The sequence below is a fragment of the Panonychus citri genome, unplaced genomic scaffold (assembly GCF_014898815.1).
Source record: "Panonychus citri isolate SS breed McGregor unplaced genomic scaffold, ASM1489881v1 Contig00132, whole genome shotgun sequence".
In the NCBI taxonomy this organism is placed as follows: Eukaryota; Metazoa; Arthropoda; class Arachnida; order Trombidiformes; family Tetranychidae; genus Panonychus; species Panonychus citri.
The window spans coordinates 114,939-139,554 of NW_026515537.1; the positions used below are offsets into that span (position 1 = coordinate 114,939).

Sequence of the window (24,616 nt, forward strand, 5' to 3'; positions counted from 1 at the left end):
AATATGATGAAATATGATGATGATTATTGATCTGAGCAAAAGCTAAAGTTGAACTTTTTTTTCTCAATCAATGAAAATTTCATCAAGATCTCATGTTGATGATGTTATTTGATGATCATTGAATCAATAACATTTAATTGAATTAGTATATGACTTAGATATCATTCTTGTGTTTGGTTAAACAATCAAGAAACTATCAAACTGAAAAATAGTAAATTACTATCATGAAATAATTCTGATAAATCACCAAGAGATAATCGCCATTTAATTGAATGTAAATAAAAACTTTAATACAGTAATGATTACAATTTCATTCTGAATCAGAATTTGATTACTGATAGTTGAAGAGTTTCAACTCATGATGATGATGATAATGATGATGATGAACAATTTAATTTCGAATTTCAATTTCAATCTGAATTGAAATTCGAAAGGTGAAATTGATCAAGTGTAAACAAATTGAGCAAATTTGATATTTGCTAATTTTGACAACTTAATTTGATTGGTTAATTCATTTGCCAAAATTTTCTGAGTGATAAACATTTTTTTTCATTACTTTCTCATGTTAATTGTTTCCATCAAAATTAATTGCCCGAGGAGTTGATCAATTTGGATTAACTTTTATCACTTGATGTCAATAAAATATAAACAGTAAAGTTGTGTGTGATTTATGTCACAACTATTAACTGATTATATTATTATTCACTTTAACCTAATGTTAATTAACTAAATTAATCAATAAAAATCGTAGTGTTGAAAAAATAACAATAGATTAAGATTAATATTCATGAGACTATTTTCCTTACACTGTTATCGGTGTTATTAGCAAAAGATTAATTGAATATAAAGAAACATTATTGGCAATTGATTTTCTTATTACCATTTTCAGGGGATTTTCATGATGTTGACAAATTATTTATCATCAATTTGGAGATTCTATCTTCATCACCATCGTCGTTATGAAATTTCAAATTTATTCTTGGGTAAAACAAACTTGATTATTATTATTTTGTTCATACAAGTTTGTCAGAACTTTTATCTACTCGACAATTATCAGAATTTTATTTCCTCTTTTCAATTTATTTTCTCTTGATGGTTAATTTTTCTGGTGAATGTCTTTATTATTATTCTTGTGGAAATTTTCACCTTATTGTTTACCATCATTTCTATTATCATCACTTCATCTTTATCCTCTTCTTCCCTAACGATTCCAGTATTTTTCGCCATCATTTTCTATCACCCATTTTTCAGAATCTTCTTAGCTCATTGTGTCATCCATGTTGAGGTTAATTCACAGTGTGAATCTAATTCTATGGAACCTATTATATTATATTATTAACTTAGAATACTAACAAGCATCGATAGACTTTTATACTTTTCCCGTCAATTCATTTACTCTCATTTTCATCTAATTCACCGAGAGTATGTTGACTTAAAAGAGTCGAATGAATCAATCAGATAAATCTAATGAAATCTTACCTGAATTCTGATTTGAATAAACAGGAATTGAAATAATACAAAGGAAACCCTTTTAATGAATTTGTCTTTCACCAAACTTTTCAAATGAAGAAGAAGAAAAATTAATCATGTTATCCATGATAGTGACACGAGAAAATTAATCTCACAATATTGAGCTTTAATCTGAATGTAAACAAAACGTATTATTATCAAGACAACTTGAGACAAATATTGAATCTTAACTTGATAATAATCATATGGTTTCTCATTTTTTTCCACCTTTCTACTTATTATATTAATATAATTTTCTCCATGTAAATTGTCCCAGAGTTTTATATACAAAAAAACAGTTTGAATCTTCGATTCACTCCCCTGAAGAATGTGAATTTCATTGAAATTTACCAAGTTTCCATTTGACAGGAAAAAGATGATTATAAGAAAGAAAAAATAATCAATTGCTTGGAGCATTTTCCCTTAACATTTAGCTTGTAACATTGTCAGCATTTAAAAAAAACGAGTACAAAGATTTTCAAAGGTAATAAATCAATGAATTGAAGAGAGAAAGCAAAAAAAAAATGTCAACATTTACTGATACAATTCAACTTCCGTATTTCTATGATTCTGTGAGCTTTGAACTTCACCATGATGATAATGATGATGATTGAACAGATTTTTCCTTTCGTAACATTGATCAACAAATCAATTGAAAATTATCCAGTTCTATGAGTTTTTCATGAAAAGTAAACACCATGGTTCAATTAATAATAATATAGTGAATTTTACCGGAAGCTAATTCATTTAATTTCATGGTCATAACCTTTGACCGGTAAAAAGGCAATTATTTATTTAATTAGAGAGAAAGAGGAAATAATATCAGAAACAATTAATCAGCATTACAAAAGGTTAATTGTTACAAATAATATACTAAATTTATATGTATCTTGAACTTGACGTTTCTACAATTAAAATATTATCATAATTAACCATGCTAATCGTACAAATTTTAATCACTTTGAGTATAAATATGATAACAATTAAGCAGCAATTAACTGCTAATTGTGAGTTTTTTAAAATAATAATAGATGAAAAAAATCCATTGAAATATCAACTTAGATAATTAATTGCCAATCATAACACTGTTGCCGTTGTATTAATAATCCAATTAATTGATTGTGATTGAAACTGTTATTCAACTCAGCACTTGAGTAATTAACTAGTTAACTGTTATACTAATAAACTAATATTATTATTACTATTAGTTTACTTCCGATAATTATTATTATCATCGTTAATTAATATTAGTTTTCATTCATGAATCTTTTTATATATAATTTACTTGTGATAATAGTGATAGTAATTGTGAAAAAAGGATAACAATTAACTTAAATTGTTCACCCTTTCTGCCTTAATGTTTACGTTGATTGTGTTAAAAATAATCATTGTAAAGTTAATCTTTTGGTCAAAATTAATTGAATACAATTATCATGATGATTGTTGCATTTATAATTCATGATTATCAATTTAAATAATAATAATCCATTAGTAGGCTCAGTGTTATGAACTTTTTTCTGGGTTCATTATTATTATTGTTTCATCGTTTCATTAGTTTGTTAATCTATTTTTAATTTCAACACTAAATGCTCATTTGCTATTGTAAGGTAATTAGATATCTGGAAAATAGATTTAGGTATGCAAAGGGTATGCAAATATGGAGAGAGAAACTTGATGTTCAATTAGATGCAATTACAAAGATTAACAAGTAATCCAATTAAGTTTTAATCGGTTAAGGATCAACACTAAAATTTACAATCTATTCATAATCATCAACATGGTAATTCAGTTGTAATGAAATTGGATCTTACTCTTTTTGTTGGTACAACACAATGAGATTATCATAATTAGTATTAATAATAGATTAAGTTTTAGATTTCAATTTTTTTTCCTCTGTTCTTGCTAATATTGAAAAGTTTATTATTATTATAAAAAACTTTCGAACAGAAAAGGAAAATGTTCCAAGTGAGTGTTCTGTTTTGTATCTCAACATGAGTTGGAAGGGAAGGAAAATCGAACCAGAAATAAAAAGAAACTACTCTCGGGGTTTTCTGTTGGAAGAAAGTTTGTTTCTTTTTTCTTTCATGAAGATTGAAGCACCTTCGATGTGTCAAAAAGTAGAAGTGAGAAAAAAGAAGTAACAAAAATCACATGTTCGATATTAGTGACTAAAGAAAATGTCAAACAGAACATTAAGTTTAAAGGGTATTCTGTGTACATATGTAGGTATTCATCTTGAGAAAATGAGAGAATTCTGGATTCTTTTTTTTCTCCAATCATCGATTAGCTATTTCTAGACTACCTGATAGAGAGAGAGAGAGAGAGAGAGAGAGAGAGAGAGAGAGAGAGAGAGAGAGTATATTCACTAACCAAGTGTGATGAATGTTCGTTCATTATCAACATCATTATCATGAAAGAATTTTCTTCTTTTAGAACTTTTTTTCTCTCTTTCTCATTCTCTTTCTCTTCCCTCAGTAGTACTTAGAATTCATGTTATTACATATTATCATATTAAACGTTTTCGTTTGTTTGTTCTTGCCCAGAATTTTTCCTCTCTTAATTTCAATTTCATCTTTCACAGCCTCATTGCTGCTCATTTATTATTATTATCGAGCTGAACTTTTTTTCCCATTTTCACCATAAGGAATGTTTTTTTCGCTTCATTTTTAATAGACTTCCATTTGACTATGAGCTAATATTGGATAATAATAATAATAATAGTATCAGAGAGTTGATTGGGTTATCAGAATTTCTTATCAACTATTTTTTTTCATTCCATGATAAATCTACATGTATGAATATTAATATTTGTTTTTGTTGATTGAATTTCTCTCTCTCTTTTCATCATTAACAGGAACTAATCCATGTGGAATTGGTAATGGAGGTTGTACTCATTTGTGCCTATTTCGACCTCAGGGTTATATTTGTGCCTGTCCCACTGTTCAAGATTCGAGACCTTGCTCTCAAGGTATGTAAAAATATCCTTTTCATCAACTCGTACAGCTTTTTTTCTCTCTATTAAAAAAAGTTGCTCCTTTTTTACCATTATACACATGTAATACTTTACTTGAGATAAAAAAAACCATAAACCAATTCAAGAGTAAACATGTTCAATGAATATATCTGAATACATAATGTACAGAATTCCATTTTATCTATTTACGTCAAATTATTGCTTTTATGATTATTATTGAACTACAGGGCATTTCACCAAGTTTTTCTCGAATCACTTTTTTGTTCTCGAACGCTCAGACCCCAGATTCGAGTTATGATAGTTTGAGCGATACATAATTGCCATATTAAAATATCAAGGTCATTCCCGCCATTCTGTTAGGACACGGTTTCAAGGTCATTTGATGGTCAAAAAACAAACATGTACCCAAAATATAATATTTTCTCGGTTCTCACTTTCTTTGTTATAAGCAAATTAATGAAAATTAAATGAAATAAAATTAAAAATCCTGATCTAAAACGCTATATCTCTGCAACTAAAGATACCCAAAAAATGTAAATACGTTAGGAGCCTCATGATTGCGAATGTATTTTCTAGTAACCACCAAACAACCTTGAAACCCTGTCCTAACAGAATGACCTTGATATTTTAATATGACAATTATGTATCGCCCAAACTATCATAACTCGAGTCTAGGGTCTGAGCACTTAAAAACAAAAAAGTTATTCAAGAAAAACTTGTTGGAAACTTGCAAAAATGCCCTGTATAATAATTTTCTCTCCCTCTCTCTCCAACATTTGCATTGAATGTGATTATTATTATCATTCTGAGAATGCTATTCTCATGTACTAAACATCTAATAAGGGACAACACATATAAACCATAATCTCTGGGAATGTTGTTTGTCATTGTGATATCAAATTCATGTTAATCATGTTTCATCATGTCACTTGGTGTTAGCATATCACCATGATAAGGTATCATCACAATATCTAATACATACGGTATGTTATGTATATAAAGGTAAAGGTTAATGTGCTTTGAAAGGTAACATGAACATAGTAAAGGAAAAAATGATAATACTATCATGAAAATATCCTCTTCTCGTACATGCATACATTTGATGAGTTCTCTGGATCTGATGTTGTAATGAATGGACTTTTTAAATGATAATTTGCTTTTATTATATTAACCAGAAGTGATAATAAAGGTTAGCTTAATGGACCCTACGATAAAATGTCTTTTTTTGAATTCTAAGAGACGATATTTGAGAACCAAGAGCTGAATTATTTTTCGTAACGGAGGAGGGCAGAGTAAAGTATCATGATGATGATGATGATGAGTATTATCTAAATAATGAGAAGCATTTATATACATATATGTATATCATTTACATGGACATGAAGGTGAAAGAAATTACATGGAGCATTAAAATATCAGGGGAAACTTTTTCTTCGTTGTTGTTATTCAATGTTTTTCTTTTACCTGTCAGTCAATTGGATTTTGTATGTTTATCTATCAATTCTATTAATATTATATTTGTTTTCTTGTTTGCATTTTCCTTTTTGTCATTTTCTACTTCTTCTTCCTTTCCCATTCAGTTCCTGGTGATATTCTTAACCTGGAATCAAGTTCAACAGTTTCAACAAGCAAAAAAGGTAATCCTATCAATGGTAATGGAAACTTGCCTGAGAATCAAGATTATGATGATAATAAGAAACACAATCGAAATGAAATTGGAAGCAAAGAATGCTCTGGAAATGGAACATCATCTTCATCATCTAATTCTGGTTGCCTTTCTCTTGGCATTTCCCTAGACGGTATTTAATTATTTTCTCTCTTTCTCTCTCTCTCTCTCTCTCTCTCCTGAATCATTATCATTTTCATTGTATCTCAAGAGTGAATGTCAACTTAATGATGAAGATAAAATAAAGTGAAAGAGTTGAGAAGAAAAAGAAACAGATAGAAATAAGAAAAACATGATAAGATTTTGATTAAGATCTTAAGTTGAAATGAAAAGACAATCAGTGATTAGATAATTAGACTTGAAGAATGTTTCTCAATAATTTGATATTAATCTTCATTCATTGAGATATCCAAGTAATCTGAACAAATGTTTACTATCCTTTTCTAATAATAATATCATATATATATGATAGTTTTCGTTAACATCTAAAAATTTTCATTCACATGAATGATTAACTATTCATATTCTCATGGTCAATTCTGTCTCAATTTCCATAATAATCATCACGAGATGTTATCAAGTTTTTTTACATTCTTATTGGTTTTGTATTTGTTTTCGGTTGTTTTACTTTTTCAAATTGTTTGATTATTTTGATCATTCATGATGATCATGATAATGGTAGTAAACCAGGAACGTGATTCTTATACTTAACGTTAGATGTTTTTATTTCTCATCTTCTTTTGATCATTTTCCAAACAACACTTTGGGTTTTACTTTTTACACTCAAAGATAATTTTTTTGATATAAAACAGAATCAGAGAGTAAAAAGAAACATAAACTCAAGATAAACTTTGAAATTCTGTTACTTTGTTTCATATTCTTAGTCACATGACTTGAGGATATTCGATTTCCAAAGTAGCTAAGAATTATTTTATTCTATTAAATTATTCTTTGAATTTTCTATTTTAGAGCTTTCTAGTTCTCTGATATTTATAATAATAAGATTAATAGAATTCTGGTTATCTAAATTGAACTTTTAATCTTTTCTCTTTTCTCTCTCTATCTCTCCATTTATTTACCTTTCCATGGACGATGGAATTTCTATCGATCTGGGAAAAGATAGTAAATACTGAAAATTTCATTCTGACAGTTGAAAACATGAAGCTGATTGTTTCTTTTATAAACTAATCATCATCTCTTCAATCAAGCAACTTAAAAAAAAATAACATGAGCTAAAAGCCATGTAATAGCTAGATGACTTCTTACATTGAACTTGACAGTTTCAATGAGAAGGTTATTAATATTATATTGTTTTTAGTGTATTATATCGTACTTGTCAGAATTTGTCCATAAAATATACTAGCATTTAGTTTAGAATGTCAGAACTGACAGAGAATTTGTTATAATATTATACCAACAGTTGAAAAGTACATTTTGATTTGATTTAGGTTGAAAAGTTGATAAAAGATTCAGATCATTTAATCATCATTCTGACTCTTATCCCTAATTGTTATCAACAATTAACAGGATAAAATATATTTTTCCCATTTGGGAAATCAAATTAGCATTTGTAACCTTATTTATTCAAAATATACTCGCCTGGTGATTAATATTACTCAAAAGGATTGAGCCTTATTTTGCATCAATAAGCAGATAATCAAATTAGATTATTCATGGAAAATAGATAATTCAACTTTTTGGATTCAGGATAACAATCAACAATTTTTTCAGCTTTTAATTCAGAATTTGATGATCAAAAACAAGAGTGAGATTATTAAGACTATTTATCCCTAGCAGAGATTTTATTATGTTTCATTATTAGTCAACCTTTTTTCGAGCGATACAATAGACCTTACGATATAGAAAGGGTAACCTTCATGATCTTGAAAAGTATCGACCAAACTAGAATAGATTAAAGACTTGAGATATAATAATAAGGTAGTTTTTAGAAAATTGTGATATTAATAAATTGAATAGATTAAGCGAATTGACCATGATAGAAAATAATTGCAAACAAGAAGCTCTGATATTAGCTTCTGTCTAAGAACCGAATAATATCTTATTATTAATATTATCTAATCTCTGATATTTCAATATCAAGTTTCCAATATATGGCATACCAATTAGATGAAGAGATGTACATGCATATCCATCATCATCGTGAGAAAGTATCATGAACATCAGAATAATAATAATAATAATGTTATGTCAATAGAAAAGAATGACTTTTCTTTTCACAAACTTTTTCTTCAACATTTCTCACATGAATAAAAAAATACTTCGAATGAACTTTCATTGGATTCGAAACCTAACTAGTAACCATAGTGATTGATGATGTTTCCAATCTCATTTTCTCATCTTATTCATGGAAATTTTTTTCTTCTTCTTCTTTACCATTACTGTTATTTTAGATCCTTTTTTACAAATGGCTTACATAGCCACAGCAGCGGCCTTATTATTATTGACCTTACTTTTAGCATCGATTGGGTTAATTATCGTTAAAAGGTAAGACAAACAAAAAGAGAAACCCATTGGATCCAATTGAATTTCAATCTTTTATCTTCTTGTCTTTCTTTTTTCCCCTCAGGAAATATTCATCCAATGTTTCATCTGAAGATGCTCGTTCATCTACTTCAGAGATTATCGATAAAGTATATCCACCTATTTGTAATCAATCCCTCCCACACCCAACACTTTACTCACAAGCAATTGAATCAAATGTTAATCGAGGTACAACTCGTTCACCTAATTTAATAACACCACCTTCACCTCAACTAATAAACCAAAATATATCTGATATTTATCATCAATCTCATCGTATTCAGCAACAGCAACAATTTTATTCATCACATCATATTACTGGTGATTTACATTCACAACATGAACAGAATACCTCCTTTGAAACTGGTGATGATGATGATGATGACGATGATAATAATAACAACACCAATAATGATGAACAGTATCAACAGCAAAGTCACAGAGGTTTAAATCATCAAGAATCAATTGAAATGTCACCACAACGAGGTTATAATTTATTGAATCAAGAGATTTACAGTGAAGATGAAAAAATTGGCTTCAACAGTAGCTTTGAAAGTTATCCGAGTTACAAAAATTGGGATGAACCAGGAATCCTCCTTTCAATACCCGATTTAACTGCTTCCTCGACACCTCGAAAAATAATGTTTGGAGGAGGAGGTGAAAGACCAATTGATGGTCGTAGTGAGACATTTGAAAGTCGAGGAGGTTTTGTTGGCAGTGGTGGTGGTGGTGGTGGAAGTGTAATACCATTCATGATGGGATCAAACAGAAACAATAACATCAATTTCAACAATAAGCATAATCACAATGAGAGTAATAATATAAATTATTCAACTGCAATGAGAAGATCAATCTCATCAATACATTCATCTAATTTACCACTTCCTCCTCCTCCACATCACCATCAACAACAACAACTACAACAGCAACATGAATCAACTCGACAGCCACCCTTTACCCTGAATATAATTCCAACACCTTATCACATTTTCCAGTCTCTTCCTCAGTCAGGTGATCATCAGAATAGGATAAACTATGATAAGAAAAATATTTCTAATGATATAAGAAGAGGTAAAACTAAGAATCAACAACAAGCCCACTCTCAACAGAATCAATATCTCCACCATCATACACAACAAAATCAACAACAGCAACAACAACGTCAACAGCGACAACAAAATCGACGAAAGTTTAAATTCAATTCTCTTCATGCATCACCAGTTACCAAACGTTCATTTTCACCTCATCCACTTTATCGTCATCCATCATTCCATTCAATTGAAACTGATATATGAACACTGAGAGAGTATAAAGTAAAGACAAATAAGATGAATAAACTTTTGGATGGAGAGAGAGAAATAGATAAAAGTTCTGAGAAAATGAAGAAGAAAAATATATCTAAATAACATTGGATAGAAAGTACATGTTCTTTCAATTTCTTTTTCGATTTTTTTTTCTTCATCTTCATGTCCTAGATTTTCATCTTCTCCTTTTCCTCATAATAATTGTAATCTCAAGCTCAATCATCTTCTTCATCTTCATCTTCATCTTCTCCCTTCTATCCAATATTGGAAAAAAAGGAGAAAGCAAAACATTGAGAAAAGTTTTCTCATTTTCCGTTTCCTCTTCTTCTTAATTTATAACATGTAACAATTAATCAGATGATTTATATATAATTGTGTTGATAAGAAAACAAAAATATTCGAAACACTTTGATATAAGAAAATTGACAAAAATTGTAAAACAATTAAATTAAATTTTCCTCTCAACATGTAATCATTTTCTGTTTGTCTTTATCATTCATAAATCTCACATTGAGTATTCATCGTTTCTATTATGTTGGGGTGGATTAAGATTACTATAGTTTAGATTAACGATGAATTATTAATTCTGATTAACGGTTAAAGAGAGGGTAAGATTTATGGTTAGGTTTCATCTTCCATCATGCAAATTGTTCATTCTCATGATTACTGATTATCTTTCGTATGCTTGGATATTCATTTGATCATAGAGTTTGATTATTGTAACTCGATTATCTATAAATCGGATTAGTTTTTTTTTTCGGTGAAATTTTTTTCGTAAAGTTTTTGTCCATCAAAAGGTTTCAATCTCATAAATCATTGCAGAATTATCATAATTAAACTGATGGAAAACAATTTATATTGATTGATAGCTTGTAATCGTCATTCTCAGCGATTAATCAAAACATTAGAAGATGAAGATTCCATGCCAATTTATATTCTTCTATTCAATTTTCATGATGTTTTCTCCTTTTTTTTGCTCTACTAGGAACTTACTGAGTTCATAGATTAAAAGATAATCAAATGATAGAAAAAAAGAATTCAATTGTCTTTAGATTATCATTGATCCATTAAAGGAAATACTTATTCTATATCCTTGAAAGTTCAGGAACAGAATCAGAAAAAAATCATAAAACAATGGAGATCTAATTTTCTGAGCTGGTGGCTCTGAGTCCTTGAACTTTATCTGTATTCAGATTATTTTGCATCATGACAGCTCAATTGAATGACCAGAAAAGTTTTAATTAATTGTATTTGTAATAATACCTGATTAACAGGTAAGTACAACTTTTGATTGCTCAATCTTAACTTGTCAACACTTAATAACATATAAACAGTTTTATCTTGTTAAATTATCAAGATACAATGTAAACAATTAACCAGTTTTTTAATTAACTAATACATAGAAATTTTAATTCATATGATTAATTGATTAGCAACTTTTTGTTACCTGAAATTCAAATTGTAACTTTTGGTGTTGCGATGTTTTGGTTAAATTCAAACAAGAAAACATTAGTTATTTGTAACAATCTATTAATTGAATTTTTTTTAATGAGACTTTGAATCTTTTCAGTTAATCATTTTGATTCAAACAATTAATTTACTTATTTATTTATTATTTAATTAGTTGTTGTTATTACTTGACTTGATAGCAAAGTTAACTACTAAAGTTTTCTCGATATGTTTAATATGATCTTGATACAAATGACTTTCGGACAGTTATCTTAATGATCAGTGATGATCTATGAAAATATTAGATCTAAATGGTCATCAAGTGTGGTCATTTACTTACTCGATGGTCATTTGATTTAATTGATTTGCTATGAGAAAAGAAATCTTTCAATTCCTTTCAAATCTTCCATCGTTTTTATCTCAGCCTCTGTCATTGGGTTGTGATTTATGCACCATGGTAAATGTCCTACCGTGATCTTGGTCTCGATAAGAGAAAAAAATTCGAGGTTCTCTTTTTTTTACTTACTTTTCCAATCAGTAAATAATATTGAGTTACCTTGATTGAAGTCTACCTCGATTGAACGATATTAGCATTTGAACATTCAAAGAAGAGAAAGAAAGAGAAATTCTACCAAAATAATCATACCCTCGAGACATTTTCTCTCTCTCTCTCTCTCTCTCTCTCTCTCTCTCTCTAATAGTTTCGTGGTCCATTTGTTTATCGCGACACGTTCAATGCTCATAATAAATTATCAGAGAAGTGAAAGTGATTAATAATACAAAAAGAATTTCAATATTTATTTATTAATAGTTAACGGAAGAATCAAAATCTATAAGTTAAACTTTTTTTCTCCAAACAATTAAAATCAAATTAAGCGGATACAGTTAATCAGCTAATTTGTATTGAATATTAAAAGCATATTAATCATAATCTAGAGTCATTTTCAATGTGACTATCTATGGGTCAGTAATGGTAAAATTATGAAAATATCTGATATACACATTTTCACATTGAATGAAAACTTCCGGTAAAACAATTAGCTGATTGGTGAAAGTGAGGGTGAAACAAAGTTAAATAATTAGAATGACGGTTAAGTGATTAATTAATTGCGATGTGCTTTATGTTTACATTGGGCTGAAAATTGTCATCACTTGTACATGAAAAGATTATGAATGAGAAAACATGAGGAAAATAAGGAAGTTCAATAAAAACAAATGTCAGAAAATTATTTTATCATAATAATATTTTTGGGTTCACATTAAATGTACATATAAATCTGAAAGAACCAGATTCTTGCTTAACAATTAAGATTGATTCTGTTTAATGGATCATGAACACGATGTTTGGTCTTAATTGTTGTTACATTATTCTGATAATATAATAATATTATTTTCTCTCATCATCTTCATTGTGATGGTAAAAGTCTTAAGGATAAAACCACAAGCAAAGACCAAAAGAAGACAAATGCAAACAAAGTATAAATCATCATTTAGAGAGAGAGAGAGAGAAGATGGAGGCCTAACTGTAACTCAACTTAAATGATTGTAATCAAATAAAATTGGGTTAAATTGTTGCAAATTATATCTACAAACATTAGAATTGCAAAAATGTTTTCTCATAATGCAAATATGAAAAGATCAACATTAACCTTGATAAGTTTTTGCAAGAAAAAACAAAACTTTCAACAATCAACGATAAACAATCAATGATAGGGAGAAAGTTGTAATTTCATCGTAACAAATATTGGGCAATTGGTTAATAAATGTTATGTTTTTCTCAATGAAATTGCAAATTCTTTCTAAAAATATCCATAATTGTCATTCATTATGATCTAAACTCGATTGCGAAACTGAAACGAATTGAAAATTACAGAGAGATTATCAATAATTTGGATGGAAAATAAATTTACTGGTGCTGATTAAAATATCAATAGTATTACATCAATGTTGATATTAAGATTTTCATTTTTTGATAATGAAAATTGATGGGGAAAAAAGGTAAACAAAGACAATAAATGATTCGATTGCAACAATCAAATCAAATGACTTATTTTCCATTTCAATATCAAGGTTATCATCATCTTCGTCGTTGTTTTCAACATTATCATCTTTATTGTAACTATTTCAATCACCATTCATACTTCAAGGGCTCTTGAAAAGTTTCCTCTCTCATCTCATTAATATTTGACCTTAAAAATTAGGGAAAATCGTTTTTCCCCCTTCAAGTTGAGATACTGAACTGGATCGACTCTTTTGGTGTAAATTGACATCTTGGTGACAATTTGACGAAAAATCGTTGAAAATCGTAAGAATCGCATGAATTATATCATCGATACAAGGAAGAGAGAGAAACTAATTAAAAGTAGTAGCATGTTATTCAATACGATAAAAGGATTAGTATTGAGATCATCATGATCTTTTCTGTTCCTAATCAGTATTTTATCTTTATGTTGATATTACCACATGAATGTTATTGAAACAATTTATGTGATTATCATTTGGAATCAATACAAATCATCTTAGGTTTTTATTCATAATTCAGATCACCTCTCGGACCATCTTATTCACTATTAATAAATCTTACATGGAAAACGATTGAACTTTTTTCTTACAATGGCTATGAATTTATTGTATCATGGAAAAAGTTACTAAATTTGCTCATATATTATAATAGATTTGATTTATGGTTTACAATAAAAATCTCTGAGTAAACATGGTGATCATGTAAATCAAGGATAAACATGAAAATTTCACAATGAAATGTCAAGAAGTAAGAAATCAATATTTAACCATCAAAGTGATTATGATTTAAGGACAATGACAGATTAACATGATAATCTATTAATACTGATGGGTGATCAAAGGAAAGTGATGATGTAAAGTGGAAGAGAATGAGAGAGAAAGTCAAAGTGAGTGAGTGAGCTAGTGAGCATTTGGGTGAATTAGTGAGTAAATTAGAGAGAGAGAGAGAGAGAGAGAGAGAGAGAGAGAGAGAGAGAGAGAGAGTGAGAGCTCCTAGGATTGATCATTGATGCCAAGGTTAAAAACATGAACCTCCCCAAAGTATAAAGTCAACAAACAACTTAACTATTCAAAGAATCAATTTAATCAGTATCACTAATCACTAATCACTAGCCCAGTGATTGGTTTAATACAACAAACAATTAGAAAGTGTTGCAATTGGGAAAGGTTAAATAATCAAAACAAAAAAAAGGTAAACAATTTCACTTTTTTGATTGCCGTTGTTTTTGATAATCATCATCATCATTTATCAATTAGTGGGAAAATTAATCAACTTGATAATCTATTTTTAGTAATGTTATTTAAAAACTGATAATGACAGAGAAATGTGCTGATTATTAGTCACGATTTTGTAAAAGGATGGAGAGTAAAATAATCGCATCAAATCAAATGACGTAGGAAATTAATTGAAGAAAAAAAAATGACAGCAAATTATTAGTTACATAAGTTGTAACTTGAATTAATCCAGATTTTAATTCATATGTCATAAAATTGTCCAAATATCCTTGATGCTAATAGTTACCAGGGGAAGATTAGACTCAGTAAGTTTGGAACTTTTATTGGAAAAATAAATATGAATAACTAGATCGAAAACATGATATCGAAAGTTTTTTTCGCAATTCGAAAATTTTAATCTTTCTTTCATTGGATCAGAGTCTTGGAGATAAATCAGCTTTCTAAATTCATTAAATATCTGATAATCTACAATCGATTTGATCTGAACATTGGTACAATCGATAATTTTTTGTGTGAAATGTTAAGCAGATAATAAATATTATATGTATCATGTGTTTGAAGAAAAACGGGAAATGTAATTAAGTTTAACACGTAACTTGATTTGATTGTTGTTTCTGCTATTAGTTAACCAAGTTATACAATTGATGAAATGTCCTTGGTGAGCCAGTCAAGCAATCAAGTATTTTTCTATGGTTATTTTTTGTTTCTTTTTTTACTTGTGATAAATTAAATTAAGGAAAAGTAAAATATATTCATGTAATAATAAGTGAAAAGAGTATCAACCATTATCATCATGGTTCAGTATCATCAATATGATGCTTTATATGTATATCAATTGTATCATCCATCCTCTTGATAATTGTCTCTAATATGAAAGATAATCAAGAGTAAGGGAAAGACTTGATACTTCCAACGAGACGAAGAAAAAAAGTTCTGAGTATCAACTAATCATCGTCATGGAATCAACTTTCAATGAAATCATCTCTTGATTCTCACACATATACTCTCTCTCTCTCTCCTTCATTATTATCTTAATTGCGATAAATGGTTGGATTGTCAATGAAAAAATTACCATGATGGTTTTAAAGAAGGTGAACAATTATCGTGATGTAATGAAAAAAGAAAAGAATGAAAAAAAAAGTTTTCTTTCTTAAATGAATTATCATGAAGTTTACTTTCAATTGGAGTGAGTACAATTATATTACAAATGAAATTAAAGACATTCAATTGTAATAGAAGTTTTTTTCTAATTATTCACTTGATTATGTGTTAATTGTTCATTAAAACTTATCAAATTTCAATTGGTTTTGATATTTAAATATTAAAAAAGTCACAATGACTGGATAAGGAAAAAAACAAATAAACAACTCGTATGAAAAAAGATACAAAATGTAACGTTTTCATTTCATCAATGTAATCAAAACAAAAACAATTCTCATGTTACCTGTCAACTATTAATACTTTGAATCTGAACCAAATTCAGTGGCTCCCATGGAAAGATTCAAATGGATATCCTTTCCTCTCTCCCTCTCGTAGCATTTGCCACTTTCAGATCTCTCTCACTTTTTTACTAGTATTATAATTGAATACAAGGGAGTCTACGTAAGTGCAACAAGAGGCTGTCAAAAACTTCCCCTTCTTATCATCATTATTCTGTTCATCATCATCATCATCATCTCTCTCTCTCTCTCTCTCTCTCTCTCTCTCTCTCTCTCTCTCTCTCTCTCTTACTTTCCTTCCTTCTCTCACTCACTTTTCTCATCATCATAATCTTAACTTGTTGATTTCTGTCAACTGCATAAATGAAACTTTTACTTTATTCAATTTCAATGGTGATATAAGTTAACTTATTCCACGTTACCTGAGACATTATCGCCTCCCGAAAATCAAACTACTTAACATTTAGTCATTTTTTCATCATTACAATCAACTTTATCTTTATCATCATAATTATCTTTCATCAATTTATCACCAAACTTACACGTTCTGATTTCAAATGGATCTTAATAAATCAATATCAACAGTTATCATCTTAATTGGTTTAACAATCATCGCCTTTGGTGTTTATATGCCTCTTTTAATAGACAATTTCATTGAGACAATAATTCAACAGGTAAGTTAATCAACTAATTATGAATGAAAAGTGTGAATATTTTCTCATAAAATCTCTCAACTTTGTTTTCGTCATGAAAAAGTTTTTTCTTTTCTTAGAGTTGAATAGTTTCCGGTTCCTTGAGTTTCTTTTTCTCTAATTATCTCTCTCCATTTTATTATCTAATATTTTGAAAGTAATTTCCCCTGTGAAAGATGATAAACTCATGATGAAATAAATGAAGAAAAATTCATGATAACTTACAGATTTAACAATTACCTAGACGATTAATTTTATCGTTGTTACTGTTAACCAAATGATGAAAGGAGAGAGAAAAAAACGTAATAAGAAATATCATTCATGTTTACATTGAATTTCAATCACAGTGATTAACTATCAATTACTATTATCATTAGCAGAATCATTATTATCGTTACCAATAATCATTATCATCGACAATAAATGTTAGTTTTTTACTTTGTCACAATCAAACATTTGGGTCTCTCAGTTAACCTTGTACGATATTTTTATATGTCTACATTCAATCATCGATAATTGACCATTTCTCTCCGTCCAAACTGACCACTAGACGTAATAGATTTGATAGTAATCGATAGGATAACAATTCGATGACATGATTTTTTTTTCTTCTCCTTTTCTTCATTTTCCTGATAATCAACTTTTCTCTCTCACTTTCACTATTATAATTATCCAACATTTAAACAATAATCATAATAATTTTATCATTATGATTATATGTTCTTCATGGAGATCAAAAATACCATGTAGAAGTTCTCATTCTTTGACCTATCGGAAAACTGACCATGAAAGGGAAAAGAAAATTGATTTTAATCGTTAACTTATTCCGAGTATCTTGTTATTTATTATGAGTAAAAAAAGAGAAAAAAACTTTTTCATTCTCTCTCCCCTTGTATCGATTTCCAAGTTAACGGTAAATCGAAAGTTATTCAGAACTTCTCTCTCTCTCTCTCTCTCTCTCTCTCTCTCTCTCTCTCTTCAACATCAATCTCTAGGAAACTCGTTTAACCATTTTACCTTGAAAAAAAAATTTTCTCATCTTCTATTTACCTTAATCTTAACAATAATCGTATTCATCTGATGAAGATGTTAACAATAGTAAAAAGTAATGGTAACCAACATAATGATTACATGAACTTTAACTGAATTTAACTGAACTCAACTGAATATAAATACATATACTATTAATAAATAAAAACCTGAATCTAGTTAAAACTGGCTTATTGCTGATTCTTTAATATGTAATAATAATAATAACATGATATAATGGTCCATACAATTTATTAGGATAAAATTGTCCTCAGGGTTTAGTAACATAGTAGATATAAAGGAGGAAATGATAGAATCAGAGAGAGAGAGAGAGAGAGAGAGAGAGAGAGAGAGAGAGAGAGAGAGAGAGAGAGAAAGAACAGAGTAAATTTATCAAAGCATAATGAGTGTTACATTTTCACTGAAAAGATACATGGTGAAGGGTATAAAAACACGGAATCCATCAGAACTCCAATTGTATCACTTCGATGATCTTTTCCCTGATTATTGAATAATTTTATTCAATTCCTTCATTTATTTTTTCCCATTTTCTAAAACTTAGTTTTCTTTAATTTTCATTTTATTCATATTAATCTCTTTGCTTAATTAAGCTAATCAATCTCTTTATGCTTAATCTCTGTATCACTAAAGTGATCTAATTGTTTAACAGTTTAACCAAAATTCCGTTAATTACCATTCAATGGTCTCTTCTTAAAGTACCAAAACTTTGGCCAAATTAGAAAGACTTTGATTTTCTTTCTTTTCTTCTTTCTCTTCCCTTTCTTATCCTTTTAGCTTTAACAAGCCTTTTACCTTTCAGAGGTTAAAACTTGTCTTATCATCATCATCATTACAAAGAAGATGATTTTTGGCGCGACAGTATTGTTCACTTGCTAATCTTATCCTTGTCTATGATGATCACTAAAGTGATAAAAACGTTAAATTTTTCCCTTTAACTATTACTAATTATGATTATTAATCATCTTCCCCAATTTTGTTTTCTTTATTACTTTGTAATCTCTTCAACTAATCCTCAGTTTAATGCCTTCACTTTAACTGTTAAGTTCAAGTATCTCCATGTTAAACTCAATTTACCTTCTGTTTCTATTAAGTTCTCAATAAAGTTCAGTTCATTTTAACCATCACTTAGTGATTTTGTTCAATAAATTGATATTCTAATTGAGAATAATCCTGAAATTACTTGGAACAAATCTGAATTTGTGACAGATTTATCTCCTGATTCCCCATCCGTTGGTTATAGTTAATCTCTCAGAGATATTGTGTCTCTATCTTATTCTGTTGCTCAGAATTTCTCCCTCAACTTAATCAACAAATACTCACAAATTGGCGAGGTTACCAGGATTATTCTCTTCTCCCCTTTTTCAATTTCTATTGTGTTTCCCACTAGTGTTTTTGTGCTGTTCTTATAATGGCTAATAATAGTAAAGCTAAACTTTCTAGAAAGGCTGCCTTAGAAAAGGCTCGAGCTGCTAAAGCTTCAACTCGTCGTACTCGTGACCCTACACCAGTAGACCCAAGTGATGCCCCATTAGCATCTACTAGTAATGTTTCCGATGAAACAATGTTACAAACACCTCAAGCTCAACAAGCTTATCCTCCATCCACTCCAACTACTACAATTAGATCAACCCGACCCAAAACGGTCAATTTAATTGAAAAATCTCTTAGAGATCTTACCCCTGAAGAAATAACTTCTTTATTCCAACAATGGAACATCCAATTCACTCTTCGTTCTCTTGCTGCTAAAAAATTAACCGAAGTTGTAACAACTCATCTTCTTCTCTATGGTGAAGTTCTTGATTCTGATGAAATTCTAAATCTCCCTGTTGCTGAAATTAAAGAACAAAATGTTCCAGATTGGCTTCTAGATTTTCGTTTGGAAAATATTTCTGAATTGGAAATTCAAACATTCATCAAATCAATCGGTCGTGATGATGATACTATTTTTCACATCACTCATGGTGAACTTTATGCTCTTCCCTTAGCTCTTGGAACTCTTAACAAGATGAAAATTGTTCTCAACCATCATGGTGCACAAATAATCGATCCTACAGTTTCTGTTGCTTCATCTACGATTTTATCCCCTGATTCACCTCTTACCGCTGCTTCTTTTCTTGAGATTGCTAAACAATTGAAAGTCGATCCTTATGTGCCTGAATTCGTAAAAGGTGAAGATACTTATGGTTGGCTTATTAAAACTCGAGATCGCTTAGCGAAAGAAAACGTTGATGATTCAACTCGATTACGATTGCTACAAAAAGCCATGGCCCATGAGATTAAATCTTTTGCTGTTGAATTGGAATCAATTACTGATTACGGTGAATATCTCAACTCCCTCTTTGAAAAACTTAAGACCCCTGAATCTCAGTATTCTGCCGATTTCGAACTACAACAATGTCGATATCATCCTGAAAATCATCCCGAAAAATTTTTCTCTGAAATGAAAAGACTAATCAGTAAAGCATTTGGATCAGTTACTGATCGCATGTATGTTTCTCTAATCCTCCAACACATCCCTAAGTATATTCGAGATGACATTTATACCTTAGGTATCAATGACGATAAAACTCGAATCTTCAATTTTCTCACTCGATTACACTTCGATTATAAAAACTCTAAAGAGAAACAAAGATAAACCCAAAACTTTTCTAGATCTTCTGATCGTCCTGATAAATCATCACTCACCTCAAAACTTTTCAAAAGTAACAATCACAACGATAAAATTATTCCTTCTGATAAAAACAGAACCTCTAATCCTAATCAATCCAGATCATCTAATCAAACAAAGGTGATAAATTCTGCAATTACTGCAAAGAAACTGATCATACAGTGAACGAATGTGTTCGTTTGGCCAATAAAAGGCTAGAGATGCTGCGGTGGAAAAGTTCAACAAAACCCACTTCATCTCAATCAACATTCTCCAATTTACCTGCTAATTTAACCACAATGGTTCCACCTCCTCAAGTAAGTCCTCAACAAAATCAACCAACAACTATTTTGGAACCGATTCAATCCGCTATCCGAGATACTCCCATTAACTTTGCAACGGTTAAAAATTTGGACCAAATAACTAAACTTGGTAATGTTCAACTCGCTCATATGCCGCAAGTTAATATTAAACTTTGCTTACCCACGAAAGAAATTATCCAAGAAGGAAAAGTTCTTATCGATACTGGTGCTACAACTTGTGCCATTGACCTTCATTGGCAAAGGAACTTCAAGTTCATGTAATTCCCTCTCTCGATATCTTAAGGTATTTGCTCTGACTCTTATGTCGATTCTCTTGGCTTTGCTTATGCTCTTGTTAAGCATAACGATATGGATCCAATCCATGTTATCAAAATGCAAATTTGTAACAATTTTGAACCTAATCTACTCCTCGGAAATGCCTTCATTCATGTCTTTTACATGAAAATCCAATCAGATGGAACTGAATTCAAGATCTCTTGCAAAGAGACTCCTAATTCCGTTGAATTTAATAACCCAGAATTCTACTTCAGATTCTGTACTCAGGCTGAAACTGAACATCTCATTGAATCAACTATTAAAGTTACCGGTGATCCCATTTCTGATTATATTCTTGATGAATCTAATAATTCCAACTCCCGCAATCAAAATAATAACACCACTACCGATCTAAACTCCCAATCTAATCCAACTAAAGAGCTATCCCAAAATTTAATCATCGCTAAATATGATGTCATTACTCTTGAAGAGTTATCCGAATCCAAAATCACTCCCTTTCTTGAGAAGATTAAATCAAGAATAAACCCCGAACTCACTACCGACCAACAACAAAAGCTTTTAGAACTAATCGATCGTTATAACGATATTTTTGCTAAGCATCCTCATGATTTAGGTTTTGTCCCTTCATCGGTTTGTCCCGTTAAGATTGACTTAGAAAATCAATCAGTACCATTTCAAAAACCTTATAATTGTGGTATTAATCGTCGTGAAGCTTTCAAAGAGATCATTAATGATATGATTAACCACGACCTAATTGAGCCCTCAGATGCTTCTGGTGGTTCACCTTCAATCTTAGTTCCACGTCGAGACGGAACGTTTCGTATGGTAACAGATTATCGTCTTCTCAACCGACTCACCAAAGTCCCACAATTCCCAATGCCTCGTATTGACGATTGTCTCGAAGTAGTTCGAGGAGGCCGTTACTTCAACATGTTCGATTTAGCCCAAGGCTATCACCAAATCGAGTTACCAATCTCGGAGAGAGAAAAGACTGTGTTCGTTACTCCCGATGGTAAGTACCAATATAAAAGACTCCCCATGGGTCTTTCCGGTGCTCCCTTTATCTTTCAAAGATTTATGAACAAAGTGCTCGATGGATTACAATATGTTAACTGCATTGGATATTTTGACGATATTCCTGTCGTTGGTAAAACTTTTGATGAATTGATAACTAACACTATTCAAGTCATGGAACGATTAAGAAAGTTCAACCTAAAAGTTAAACCAGAAAAATGTTCATTTGGTCGAACAGAAATTCTACTTCTAGGTCACCTAGTCTCTGGTGATGGTATTCGACCTGACCCGAAGAAAGTTCAAGCTTTGGTCAATCTCCCTTACCCAAAAAATGTTCGTGAGTTACAATCTCTTCTTGGCTGTTATAATTACTTTAGCCGATACATTCCAAATTACTCTTCAATTGCCGCTCCATTATATCGACTAATCTCAAAAGAGAGAAAGTTTAAAATACTTTCAGCCGATAAAATTGCTCTTGATACTCTCAAAAATGCTCTTCTTAACACCACTCTCTTGGTTCACTATGACCCTAAACTCCGACGAAAAATCGCCGTCGATGCCTCTGACGTTGCTGTTGGTGGTATTCTCCTCCAAGAGGACCCTAATTCAGAGAATTTCAATCCTTCCATTCCAATCGAAGAGATCAAAGACTGGTTACCAGTAAGTTTCTTTTCTCAAAAACTCTTAAAACATCAACTCCATTACTCCACATCCGAAAAAGAATTACTTGCTATTCTTGTTGGAGTTTACAAATACAATCATTACCTTGAAGGTGATCATTTTTTGATCGAAACCGATCATCATGCTTTGTGCCAAGTGACAAAGATCAACTTTAAAAACTCCCGACTACAACGATGGTCAATCATGTTATCTGCTTACAATTTCAAAGTCATTTATCGTAAAGGTGCTACTCATCCCCCTGATTGTTTTTCCCGATATCAATCAGAATGGGAACATAGAAAAATTATCGATCCAGAGGAAGAATTCCTAGATAAGATTTTCTTAACAAACTATGTTACCGATATTGAAGATAATCATTATTATGATTTAGGTTTAAATCTGATAAATTTAACTCTCGAAAGTTCATTATTCGATATTGAACAATTCAAAGATCCACCAATCATCTTTTACACTCTTGAAAATCAAATGGATCAATTCAAATCAATTGAATCCGAATCCCCAGCTGAATTTTCCTTATGGAAGGAAAAAGTTCGAATTAGACAGAAAAATAATTCTGATATCCAAGATATAATTCAACAACTTTCAAATCCTAATTCAATTGCTGCTCGAAGATACATTCTCAAAGACAATCTACTTTATCGAAAAGATATTAGAACTCCATTTGGTTCACGTTTGGTAATCGATCCAATTATCTTGAAAGATATTTTTGAACAAGAACATCAATCAACTCTCGGTGGTCATTTCGCCACAGAGAAAACGTACTTGAATATCGCTAGACGATTTTGGTGCAAATACTTGTATGAAGAAGTAAAAAAGTTATGTGATTCTTGTGTAACCTGCTCGATTGCTAAGCCATCAAATGTAATTTACATTGACCCCGCAGCTAAACCTATTCCCAAAGAAATTTTCGAACGTTTCGAACTGGACGTTCAAGGTCCGATTACTATTCACAACAGTAAGAAATACATAATCGTATTGGTTGACGTTTTATCTCGCTACGTTTATGCTAAACTAACAAATAATCAAACCTCAAGTACCGTTATTAACTTTCTCACTCAATTCTTTAACCTCTTTGGTTATCCTTCAGTTATACAAACTGATCAAGGTACTAATTTTCTATCTGATTCTGTACAAGAATTTCTCAAGAAAAATGGTATAAACCATGATGTATCTAATCCTTACCACCCTCAATCACAAGGTATCGTTGAACGATGTAATAGAAATATTGCTGAAAGGCTTCGAACTTATGTCATTGAAAATGGTACTAAAAATCTTAAACTCGCTCTTGAAGCTTCTATTTACGCTATAAACTCGTCAATACATAAAATTACCCGATTCAGTCCCTATTTTCTTGTATTTGGTAGAGAACCAAATAAGCCCATTGATAATCATTTAATGATCAATCACATTCAATCAATCACCGTTTCACAAGCAAGAAAATTATCATTTGCTCGTCTCAAATCTCAACAATTGTACCAAATCAATCGTACAAAACAACTCCATCAACAATCCCCTTATAAGTTACAAGATTTTGTTTGGGTGAAAAATTCATCTATCGATTCATCGATCTCAAAAAAGCTCAGAGTTAAATATCATGGACCACATTTGGTCTGTGGAATCAAAAAAGGTTCATTACTTTTACTCGATATCGATGATTTAGGTTTATTCAGTGCTAATGTTTCCAATACTAAACGATACAAAGGAAAAATTTCTAAAGAAATGGAATCTCTTAGAGATAATTACTTCAATCCTGATTCATATTTAGAATCTGAAAATTTCAATACTCCTGAAGT

General features: G+C 30.3%; 2 protein-coding genes across 3 annotated transcripts in view; both read left to right on the forward strand.

Annotated features, from left to right (window-relative positions):
• The window catches only part of LOC128390956 (low-density lipoprotein receptor-related protein 4-like), a 57,707-nt gene extending 47,241 nt beyond the window's left edge, over window positions 1-10,466 (forward strand). Inside the window, exons 7-10 of the mRNA XM_053350766.1 lie at window positions 4,364-4,477; window positions 6,064-6,282; window positions 8,561-8,654; window positions 8,737-10,466. Coding sequence (XP_053206741.1) covers window positions 4,364-4,477; window positions 6,064-6,282; window positions 8,561-8,654; window positions 8,737-9,985 — 1,676 coding nt within the window. The 3' untranslated portion in view covers window positions 9,986-10,466. The remainder of the gene's footprint in view (window positions 1-4,363; window positions 4,478-6,063; window positions 6,283-8,560; window positions 8,655-8,736) is intronic.
• Window positions 10,467-16,448: 5,982 nt separating this feature from the next.
• The window catches only part of LOC128390959 (lysosome membrane protein 2-like), a 52,995-nt gene continuing 44,827 nt past the window's right edge, over window positions 16,449-24,616 (forward strand). The window contains exon 1 of one of the 2 annotated variants that reach the window (XM_053350772.1): window positions 16,449-16,814. In XM_053350772.1, coding sequence (XP_053206747.1) covers window positions 16,698-16,814 — 117 coding nt within the window. In that variant the 5' untranslated portion in view covers window positions 16,449-16,697. The remainder of the gene's footprint in view (window positions 16,815-24,616) is intronic. The other variant, XM_053350771.1, reaches the window with a different exon arrangement.